This window comes from Rhincodon typus, chromosome 28, assembly GCF_021869965.1.
Source record: "Rhincodon typus isolate 14 chromosome 28, sRhiTyp1.1, whole genome shotgun sequence".
Classification (NCBI taxonomy): domain Eukaryota; kingdom Metazoa; phylum Chordata; class Chondrichthyes; order Orectolobiformes; family Rhincodontidae; genus Rhincodon; species Rhincodon typus.
Genome location: NC_063359.1, coordinates 41,602,641 through 41,614,798, shown reverse-complemented (window position 1 = coordinate 41,614,798; position 12,158 = coordinate 41,602,641). Strand labels below are relative to the sequence as shown.

Sequence of the window (12,158 nt, the reverse complement as noted above, 5' to 3'; positions counted from 1 at the left end):
ACAGGAAAGCACGCAGCTGAAACCTAGAGCAGGATGGCTTTGGAAAGCTGGGTAAATGCTGATTTCAGTCAATCTGCCATACCCCAACTCAGTGTTAAAAGGCTGTATGTTCACGTCCCAGTCCAGAACCATCGTTCACCTCCCTTCTAGCCGCTTCATGCTGCATCCCTTTCCCTTCTCTCACCACCCTCTCCCCTTCTCTCCATTGCCCCTTCTCTCCACTGCCACCTCTCTCTCCCTCCCTCGCTTTTCTCCTCTCCCACCCTCCCTCTCATCTGCCCTCTCACACCTTCTTCCCCTCGTCTCCTCTGGCATTTGGAGAAACTTTGCATAGCTGCCAGACTACAATTAAAATGACGACGGCATTCATTCAAATGATCTGCGGTCATTCTTTTTCTTTCCCACATTGAGCTTTCTGATCATGATATGAAGAAGTTTCCTAAATGTGCTTCCCTATTTAAAATATTGTTATAAATTTAATGACCCAATTAAACACGGTCCTCAGTGGTGCAGATCAATGATGTGGAACCAGATACAGGTTTTTGAAGCTTCCACTAATTGTGTTAAAGTTACCCTATTCACACTTCAAGTAGTAAACAAGGGGCAAGAGTCCAGAGGGAGGTTCCACACACTGCTAGGGCAGCCTCTGTGCTCTGATTTTGGCTGTTTATCTCACTGGCTGCGTAGCTCCATGTTACCAAGAACTGCCTTGAACAAAAGTTTAACTTGTGAAGCTTTTGCCTCAAGCATACTTGCAATACCTTGAATGATGTGAAATGCCCCAAGATATTTCATGGAGTGAAAATCAGATTGTAGGTAATTAAAATCAGAGGTTGACATGTAGCTAGATTTGGAGAAATGTAGGGGTCTTCAGTGAGTTTACAAGTTGGAGGAGATTACAGTACTGGGGGAGGGAGAAGATGGAAGGTAATATTCATGGAATGTGGATGTCATTGGGTGGGTAGCATTTATTGCCCATCCCTAATTACCCTGGAGAAAGTTGTGTTGAGCTGTCTCTTTAAGTGCTATAGTTCATGTGCTGTAGGTAAACCCACAGTTTTTGACCTAGTGACAGTAAAGGATTGATATATATTTTAAGTCAGGATGGTGAGTAGTTTGGAGGAGAGCTTGCAGGTGGTGGTGTTTCCATGTATCTGCTGCCCCTGTTCTTCTAGGTAATACAGATGTGGATCTAGAAGGTGCTGTCTGAGGAGCCTTGCTGAATCTCTGCTGTGAATCTTGCAGATGGTACACACTGTTGTTGTTTGGTGTAAGGAGTGTTTGAAGATTGTGGATGTGGTGCCAGTCAAGTTGACGGCTTTGTCCCAGATAACATTGAGGTTTTTGAGTGTTGTTTGAGCTGCACTAATCCAGGAATGTGGAAAATACTCCATCACACTCCTGACATGTGCCTTGTAGATGGTGGACGGGTTTTAGGGTGCCAGGACTCACCACAGACTCCCCAGCCTCTGACTGCAGTATTTATGGTTGGACAAGTTCAATTTCTGATCAATAGTAACCTCTAGTGTTTTGGGAGTGGAGAATGCGGTGAGGGTAATGCCTTTGAATGTCAAGGGACAATTGTTAGATTTTCTCTTGTTGCAATAAGCGTGAAATTCTGTTCTTGGTTTTTAAGTTGCTCCATGAGCTCACCCCTCCTAATCTATATAACTTCCTGTAACTCTAGAAACCTCCACATTTGCTGTGCTTCTCCAATTCTGACCTGTTGAGAATCTCCAGTTTAGTCATTGCACCCTTGATGCTGCGTCTTCAACTGCTGAGAGCCTGAACTTTAGAATTCTGACTGTAAACCCCCTCTGCCTCTGTTTGGAGGCTCAGCATCAGCTTGTATTTGAGAACAATCCTGTGAGGAACCTGGGGCCATTAAGCTACTGCATGTTAAAGATGTTATTGTAAGCACAAGATGTTTTTGTGATTCAACCTTGAGCTTGGTTGTGATGTTTCATCCAGTTCAATTGCTTGGGAATTCATTGGGTCATCATAACTGGTTCCTGATGTGGGGTACAGAAAGCATTGTTGTCTGTGGAGTCTGTAGTTTAAGCTAATTTCAGAACAAAATGTAAATGTTTCATCTGAAGTCTGTACTTAGATTCAAAACGTTCCCTTCAACAAGCTCTGTGATTGAGCTGGAGAGGAAAACTATAAACATTAACCTTCTGAAATAAAATGCAGCCAGCTTACCCTGGAATTGCTCCATACTGACAGACATACTTAGGATGACCACCTCTGTGTCTGTTTCTCATCCTACCATATTTGTGATTTCAGTGTTTATTGGCATCTGGTCTGATCTCGAGGCACTGCGCCAATTATTAAATATTAGTTCTGCAGTTTCCATCACCACTCCCAGATGGGCTTGGAGATTACTTGGATAATGCAGGATTTGAGGAGATGCCTTTAGGCTTGTCGAGAATCTATCAAACTCATCAGAACCTGAATTGTTGGCTTCCCTCAAGACTTTAATCTTCTCGTCACCTGTCAGCTGTGGTTGTGTAGAGCCGAGGACGACAGGTTTTACAAAGCTCCTCTTGTCTTCTTGCTTTATGCCGGGAAGGATTTGGGTAGGTTGGGCTTTCAATTCGGTGGCAGCTTTCTGAGGGGCTGGTGGTGCAGTGATATTCTTGCAAAGTCAGTTGATTTTCACAGTCTTGTTGGACATGTTTCCCCACCTCCCCTCACCTAACCCCCACCCTTATTCCCGGTGGTCCTGTGCTGCTGGCCCTGCCAAGTTTATGTCAACACTCGCTCTCCTGTTTCTTTGCTGATGGCTGGTAGCGTGGGCGGTTTGGGAGCCTGTCTGGAGCTCTGTAATCTGATATTCCCAGCCTCTCTGCTGGAGGTTACTGTAATCTCCTCAAACGGATTGTTCTGTGGCACATTGAACACTTCAAAATAGCCAGAAAAATTCCATCGGTTATTCTGGCTCAGGCTGCACGGTGTGTGGAATCTAATGCCTGTCTGACATTTGAAACTGGAGACAAAAGTAAATTTCCTTTTCATTTTCCTCATTGTACAGAAAGATTCATCCTTTATTGTTGCTTCTTCATAGACACCTAGAGCATCAAATGGGAAATCAGTAGATTTTTGGAAGAGTCTGGAGTGGGAGAGTATTGGGCAGCTTGAACAGTCAGGGAGTGTTGTGAGGTCAGTGATTGGATGTTGTTGATGATCATCTTGATTCCCTCTGCATAGTTTCATAGCATGAGCAGTTTTGTGCATGTGCATGTGCATGTTGGTGGGAGGGATGGGGGTAACTGAGTAGCCTGGTGGGCTATGGGGCTGTAACAGGATGACAGGCTCTTCTGTGTGAACAGGGACGGTAACTGCTGCTGGTCTCTGAACGTGGACTTCCATTTGCCTGGTTTGTGATTGCTTGACTTCCTGTTGTTCAATGAGGTTGCTGTAAATCAGCCATTTAAATATTATATGAAATAGCTGGAGGAGGCCATTCAGGCAGCAAGTCTACAGAGCTTTTCAGAAAGATTAAGGCTGAGTTTCAACATCAGATCCACTTTCCATCCTGACCCTTTTAGCCATTATCTCCGCCATGAGTAAATTCATCAATAACAAATATATATATGAAGTAAAGTTAAGATTTCGATATATAAAATGCAGTGGCCAATTTTGCAAATAGTAAGCTCCATAGAGACATGTAAAGACCAGATTGACTGTTTTAGTGATATTGATAAAAGCAACAGTGAAAACCTCCCTCCTACTTAAAATAGAGTTAAGGAATGTCAGTGTTAACCCTCTAACAGTGCTGCCCTCCATCCACGCAGCTCTCTGCCTGTACTGATCCTACAACAGTGCCCACTCGCTGAGTCCTGAATGTATAGGAGTGTGTATGTATAGTCTCTCCAACACCTGGTCTTAGGCTGTTGAAATCCTCTTGTTCTGTTGTATTGTGTTACACAGTATTTGCATGTCATCCTGTTCCTGATGGTTCTGAGTCTGAAAAACAAATCCCTTAAATTGAAGGCTGGGTTTCTGAATAGATTTAAATCAACCTGGGATCCCATTGTCATACTCATTTCTCTGTCACTCTCTCCTAAAGTGACTGCCACATGGGGCACTGTCTCAACCTGTTGAGGCCTGGCTGTGATGCCTTTGACAGTTGGATATCCTGCCATAACTGTGTAGTATGTAACTCCTGCGTTACAGGATGGTGCTATCTGTTAATATACTTTGTTCCTTTATGATAGGATACTGATCCAGTGTCTCGGTGTGACTCCTCCCAGTATTAAGGGATATCGAACTGTATAACAAAGATAATGTTATATGTTAGTTTAGCACTTTAAAATTTGACCTTTTCTTTTCTCAGACTCTGGTTCCTGAACGAGTGTATCAATGAATTGTGATTCCGACGGAGCAGCGATGAATGCACCTTCTCTTCACCCCCAGATGATGGGCTCTGGGGTCAGCCCCACCATCAACTCCCCTGGACAGCTACATTCACCAATAAGCACTTTGAACTCTCCAGTGAATGGACTGAGCTCTCCCTTCTCAGTTATCAGCTCACCTCTGGGACCCCACACAATATCCATCCCTTCATCTCATGGCATGGGCTATGGGGGGCAGAGTCCGCAGGTACGTCTGTGAACAGCTTCCTTCCTTAGTCTCTCCAGCTAGTGGAGGTACAATTAATGTGAGCAGAATTAATTCATTGGCAGTGTTACTACCTGAGGAGCTGTGTACCATAATAATGTTGCCAAAACAACCAGAAGGGGTGTTGAAATGATTTGAATGCAGCAGGAGTGGGCTGCCTGAAAGCAAATAAATACTAATTTACAATGAGAATAATGGACGCAATCCTGGCTGATGCTTGTTCCGAGGCTGGGAGACACTGAGGCTGATTGTGGTAGTTACTTCCTCTCCATCCTCAAGGTATGATCAGGATCGTGGAGGACATTGACCGATGTGCCGGTGCTGGCGATATGCAGAGTAGAAATTGCAAGTGTGGGATAGTGTTTTTTTAATCTCGCACAGTGCTTGGCTCTAAATCATCTGAACTCAGTAACTGGATGGAAGTTAGAAACTCCTTCTTTGTAAAGGTTTTGGTAATTTAAAAACAAAAACCAGGTTTTGTAATATCTTTGCAATACAATGGTGAAACAGTGAATAGGATGTTCTTGTTGGGAAACTCCTGAGAGGAGTCTCCTGACTGGGTTCGAGTGCATGAGACAAACATTATACCTTGCCTGATGTAACTCTAAGTGTGTCATTTCCTGATCTGAAAGTACCACGGGTTATTTCATTAACACAGTTTCTGAATGTGCAGGAAATACTTGGCAGAGGCGCTTCCTTTCTGAGGTTACACCCACCTCACTGGTTCCAACCTAACTTCCTCTTCCTGCTGCCATAGTCGCTGCCATTTCGTGGTGATGAGAAGAGTCAGACTTCTGCACGAACATAATTGAACTGGGGAAAGCACAGTACATGGCCCAGTATGACACCAGGGTACAGTACTGGTGTGGACAGGTCTGTCACTGTATAACACTGGGGTACAGTACTGGTGGGGACCAGGTCTGTCACTGTATAACACTGGGGTACAGTACCAGTTGGGGACAGGTCTGTCACTGTATAACACTGGGGTACAGTACCGGTGGGGGACAGGTCTGTCACTGTATAACACTGGGGTACAATACTGGTGGGGACGGGTCTGTCACTGTATAACACTGGGGTGGGGTACAGTACTGGTGGGGACGGGTCTGTCGCTGTATAACACTGGGGTACAGTACCGGTGGGGGACAGGTCTGTCACTGTATAACACTGGGGTACAGTACTGGTGGGGACGGGTCTGTCAGTGTATAACACTGGGGTACAATACTGGTGGGTGACCAGTCTGTCACTGTATAACACTGGGTTACAGTACTGGTGGGGACAGGTCTGTCACTGTGTAACACTGGGGTACAGTATTGGTGGGGGTGACAGGTCTGTCACTGTATAACACTGGGGTACAGTACTGGTGGAGTTGACAGGTCTGTCACTATAACACTGGGGGCTAGTACCGGTGGGTGAGACAGGTCTGTCACTGTATAACACTGGGGTACAGTACTGGTGGGGACCAGGTCTGTCACTGTATAACACTGGGGTACAGTACTCGAGATAGATCTGCCACTGTATAAGACTGGGTTACAGTACCGGTGGGGACGGGTCTGTCGCTGTATAACACTGGGGAACAATACTGGTGGGGACCAGGTCTGTCGCTGTATAACACTGGGGTGCAGTACTGGTGGGGACCAATTCTGCCACTGTATAACACTGGGGTACAGTACTCGGGATAGGTCTGCCACTGTATAACACTGGGGTAAAGTACTGGTGGGGACCAGTTCTGCCACTGTATAACACTGGGGTAAAGTACTGGTGGGGACAGGAATGTCATTGTATTAACCCTTGGTTACAGTACTGTACCACAGTGTTATATTGTGACAACTCCTAATTTATGTGCTTCCACTGTGCCATGTTGGCCTCTAACAACCAATGCCAGTCCTCCCCTTTGGGAGTGTGTGAGGGACCATGAATACAAGCCAGTATATATTCTGGTTAGGAGATGATTTACTGTTTAGAGGACAGTGTCTGAGATAATTGGCAAAGAGCTCAGGAATGCATGAAGAATATATTTTTCAGCTAGTAAGTTATTGTAATCTGCAATGTACTGCCTGAAAGGACCACAGAAGCAATATCAATATCAACTTCCAAAAGGTAATTAAATAAATACTTGCACTGGAAATGTTTACAGGGTTGTGTGCAGTTAGAATGCATATGAGCAGACATGATGGGCCAAATGGCCTCCTCTTCCTAGAAGATTGTATGTGATGGGATTCTGTCTCGCTGAGTCAAGGTCATTGTGTTTATATTTAGTCTAACCCATCCTGAATTCTTGACAAACGCAGTGATTTCCTCTGCTCTCTGAATATTTTGTTGCCCTCTAGATGACATTCCCCAGCTGATGCATTCTTTTGTTTTGTTTTGCATGTTCTGCTGAACTGCTTAAACCTTTTTATTTAGTTTAATTTTTGAACAAACTGACACTGTGAGGTGAACGTACATTAAAGCCAGTGACATAAACATAACTGATAGATCATCACGATGGTGTCAGACTGCGTACATCTCTGAGGGATTGCATTTTTTGTATCTTGTTTAAACAGTATGGAAATGTGTTGTTCGTGGTCTGTTCCTCTCTGTTCATCTCTGGGCAACTTAAGACAAAGTGTTGCCTGAGTTCACCCACTCAGCTGAGGAGAGTGGGTGCCTTCAGTAACTTTACTGACCCAAGCTGCAGTGAGGGTGTGCCCAGGTATCTGGTTGCAATAGGTAACCTTCCGTAGGTTTGTGGCGTAGTCTGTTCCTACAGCCAAACTTGCAGAAACTCTGCAATTCTTCCTGCTTAAATAGACAAGTTAGGAATGCTGTGTCTGCGGTGAACCAGAGGCTGGGGAAACATGACCAGAATCTCCTCCTTTTTCCTTCCCTGTTATTGCCTCGGTCCCTGGGCTCTCTTGAACTGTTACATTCAGAGTGACAGTCATAAGACTATGTGTGGAAGCCTGCATGAGGTCAGCAGGATAAACACAGATTGGTTCTTGTGCCAAGAACACCATTCACTTTGGCCGATTCAGACAGCTCCCTTATGGATTTCATTAGCTGCCTTCCTGTATGCCTGCGAGGTAGGAGCCTGTCCCTGCAAGGGCCTCCTGCTAATCATCAGGAAGATGAATTGGCTGGCGTCACCCAGTGTCTCCACCCAGGCAGGCCTGGCCTGAACTTCCTGTTTCTTGGTGAGTTTATTGCCTGCAGGTGTTGCTCACTGTCTGCTCAATCCCAGCTCTCAACACTGCGTGCACTGCATTTAATGGTGTCTGTATTTCCACAGTGCTCGCTGTCCTCATTAGGGTGGAAAGTTTGTAGGAGATTGTGTAAACTTCAGTACTTTTCAGCTTTAACTGTGTCTGTCTATTCACCCAAATATCTGAACTTTGAAAGTGTCTGTAGGAAGAAAGAAGAGTCAACGTTTCAAGTCAGTGTTAACTCTGTTTCTGTCTCCGCACATGCTGCCAGACCTGCTGAGTTTCTCCAGTAATTTGTGTTTTTGTTTTAAATTTCCAGCATCTGCTGTTCTTTGTTTCATTTTATTATACATTCAAAGTCTGAATTTCAGCAATAAGTTAATACTGAGTGTTTGCTTCAATTTCCTTGGAGCTGTGGAATGTTTTTGCAGTTCTAGAAGATATGACTGAATAAAATTCTCAGTTTCAGGCCCCAGGAGCTGTGAGCAGTTCTACCCAAACTGGAACTTTCCTAAGGGACGGACTGACTTCTTAAAATACTGATAGAATATGCAGAAGGCAGATCTGTCACTGTAACGTTGGGGTACAGTCCTGGTGGGGACAGGTCTGTTGCCGTATAACACTGGGATACCGTACAGGTGTGGACAGGTCTGTCGCGGTATAACACTGGGGTACAGTACTGGTGGGGACAGGTCTATAACTGTATAACACTGGGTTACAGTACTGGTGGAGACAGGTCTGTCACTGTATAACACTGGAGGACAGTACCAGAGGGGACAGGTCTGTCACTGTATAACACTGGGTTACAGTACTGGTGGTAACAGGTCTGCCATAGTATAACACAGGGTACAGTACTAGTGGGGACAGGTCTGTTGCTGTATGACACTGGGGTGCAGTACTGGGGGGACAGGTCTGTTGCTGTATAACACTCGGGGACAATACTGGTGGAAACAGGTCTGTTGCTGTATGACACTCGGGGACAATACTGGTGGGGACAGGTCTGTCATTGTATAACACTGGGGGACAGTACTGGGTGGGGACAGGTCTGTCACTGTATAACACTGGGGGACAGTACTGGTGGGGACAGGTCTGTCATTGTATAACACTGGGGTACCGTACTGGTGGCAACAGATAAGTTTGTGCTGTATCTGTCGTGCCTCTTTACTGTGTGATCCTGATCTGTGACTATGTCGGGCTAAATGATGATCTTTGACTTGCCTCACCTGTAGTCTATATGAAAACTGAATTGATATTTCTTGACATGCATTGGATTACAATCTGTCTTGCGAGATCTCTGCCACAGCCCTGTAATGTTTTCACCTCTGCCTTAAAGTTATTCAATTCCATTAAGGGCGGCATGTTGGCTCAGTGGTTAGCACTGCTGCCTCACAGTGCCAGGGATCCAGGTTCGATTCCACCCTCTGGTGACTGTGTGGAGTTTGCACATTCTCCCCGTGTCTGCATGGGTTCCCTCCAAGTGCTCCGGTTTCCTCCTACAGTCCAAAGATGTGCAGTCTAGGTGGATTGGCCATGCTAAATTGCCCATAGTGTTCAGGGATGTTTAGATTAGGTGGATTATAGGGTGACGAGTCTATGTGCGATGCTCTGAGGGTCTGTGTGGACTTGTTGGGCTGAAGGGTCTGTTTCCACGCTGTAGGGATTCTATGATTCCATGGTCTATGACTCTGCCTGAGAAAGTGGATAAATTCTTGTTCAAGAGGGAATCAAAAATGTCCAAAGACACTTGGGGATTCAGGTGTCTAGAAGTTTTAAAAGTCACAAACAGGTGCAAAAAATCATCAAGAAAGCTAGTGGAATACTGGCTTTTATATCCTTCCTTAAATAAGGAAACAGTAACTGCCTGCAGTATTCGGGATGTGGTCTCACCATGCCCTGTACAACCAAAACATCACATCCTACTTTTATTTTCAGTTCCTCTTGCAATAAAGGCAAGCATCCCATTTGTTGTCTTGGTCATATATCATACCAACGATATGAATTTTTTATGACTCATACACTAGAATACCCAAATCCCTCTGTATCTTGGAATTCCATAGTTTTTCTCCCTTTTAGATAATGCTGCTTTTCACTATTCCTTCACAGTTTCCCACATTTTACTCTGCCAGATTTTGTGCACTCACTCAACCTATCCATTTCTATCTGTATCCTCCTCATGCCCTCTTTATAACAAACTTTCCTTCTAATATTTGTGTTGTCTATGAATTCACCCACCTTGCCTTTGTCCCCCTCACCTATGTCACTGATGTCATTGAAGCCCTGGTACAATCTCGTGAATGATTTCATTCCTCTTAGCTTGCCAGTCTGAAAAAAATTGTACCTACTCTCTTTTCTACTCCCTGGTTTTCATGTGATTTTCTCTGTTTTGTTGTTACTCCCAACACTGAGATGTTATTCTCCACAGTAAGCTTTGATGTGGCAACTTATCAAATGCCTTCTGGTGTGGTGTTTATGCTGGCTTCCCTTAATCCACTACACATGTTACTCATAGAGTTATACAGCAGGGAAACAGACCCTTTGGTCCAGCCAGCCCATGCTGGACATAATGCTAAACCAAACTGCTCCCACCTGTCTGCTCTGGTCCATATCCCTCCAAACCTTTCCTATTCACGTACTTATCCAAATGTCTTAAATGTTGTGATTGTACCCATGTCAGCTACTTCTTCAGGAAGTTCATTCCAGACACAAATGACCATCTGTGTAAAAAAAAAAAAAAAAAAAAAAAAATAAATTTGCCCCTCATGTCCTTTTTTTAAATCTCACCTTAAAAATGTGTCCCCTAGTCTTGAAATTGCTTATCCTAGGGAAAAGACAACTACCACTAAATCTATCTATACCCCTCATTATTTTATAAACTTCTATGAGGTCACCTCTCAACCTCCTACAGTCCAGTGGAAGAATGTCCCAGCCTATCCAGCCTTTCTTTATCAAACCTTCTATACCTGGCAATGTCCTGGTAATTTGCTTAAACATGATTTCTGACTCTCTCATATTTTTTGAAGAGCCCAGCTATAACCTCTTTAATAATCAATTCTTCCCCACGAAGTTAACTAGCCTATAGTTTCCTGTTTTCAGCCTTCCTTCTTGAATAGAGGGGTTAGATTTGCTACTTCCTAGTCTGATGACTTTTCCTGAGTCTAGGCTGTTCTCTACAATGAACACTGATGAATTGCTATCTCACTAGCAACTGGACCTGGAGATTTGTCAGCCCATAGCTCTAAGATTTATAGCTATTAGTGGAATCTTTTTGTATCCTCTGTAGTGAAGACAGAAGGAAAAGATTTGTTTATTCATCTGCCATTTCCTTAGTATCTACTGTGAGGTTGTTGACTTGCTCGTCGAGCTGGCTTGTTCTTGTTCAGATGTTTGAACGAAAACAAGCCAGCTCAGCGAGCAAGTCAATAACCTCACTCACAACCCGAGCTATAGATCTTTGCCAAAGCTTAGTATGTACTATTAACACCCCATCTTCACACTAGAGAACTCATTTTGTTTACTCTCCATTTTAAATATCTATAGAAAGGCTTGCTATCCATTTCGAAGTTTCCAGTTAGCTTCCTCTCATGCTCTTAACTTCTTTGTCCTGATTAACCTTTTAGTCATTTTTTTGCTGTTCTTTATATTCTGACCATTATCTGACCTACCTCTCCTTTGTGCACTTAAAAGCCTTTTCCTAATTTCGATGCTTTCCTTAAATCTTTAGTTAAACACAGATAATGAGTTCTCTCTTTAGACTTTTCCTTTATAGTAGGGATGTACTTATGAGTATTCTGAAATATTCCCCTAAATGTCTGCCACTGTGTTTCTATGATATATCCCCGAGCCTGAATGCTAGTTCACTTCAGCTAACTCAGCTTTCATGGCCATACTGTTGGCTTTACTTATCTTTAACATAATAGTCTTGGAGCAATGTTGCTCCATTTAATTCTTTGAAATTTGCATCACAGGTAGACAAAGTGGTTAAGAAGGCATTTAACACGCTTGCCTTCATCGCTCAGATCTTTGAATAAAGGAGTTGGGACATGTTGTTGCGGTTGTACAGGACGTTGGTGAGGCCACTTTTGGAGTACTGGGTGCAATTCTAGTCACCAGGCTATAGGAAGGATATTATTAAATTGGAGTGGGTTCAGAAAAGCTTTACCAGGATGTTGCTAGAGATGGAGAGTTTGAGCTATTAAAAAACACGTTGAATATGCTGGGGTTAAAATTGTTTCAGAGATAGTAGGAACTGCAGATGCTGGAGAATCTGACATAACAAGGTGTAGAGCTGGATGAACACAGCAGGCCAAGCAGCATCAGAGGAGCAGGAAAGCGGACGTTTCGGGTCTAGACCCT

At 44.0% G+C, this 12,158-nt stretch overlaps 1 protein-coding gene across 5 annotated transcripts in view; it reads left to right on the top strand.

Moving 5' to 3' along the window:
• The window catches only part of LOC109919800 (retinoic acid receptor RXR-alpha-A), a 71,191-nt gene that overhangs the window by 22,104 nt on the left and 36,929 nt on the right, over positions 1–12,158 (top strand). For 4 of the 5 annotated variants that reach the window (XM_048613517.1, XM_048613518.1, XM_048613516.1 and 1 more), the window contains exon 2: positions 4,340–4,605. In XM_048613517.1, coding sequence (XP_048469474.1) covers positions 4,366–4,605 — 240 coding nt within the window. In that variant the 5' untranslated portion in view covers positions 4,340–4,365. Of the gene's footprint in view, positions 1–4,339; positions 4,606–5,439; positions 5,497–12,158 lie in introns of those variants that run through there. The other variant, XM_048613520.1, reaches the window with a different exon arrangement.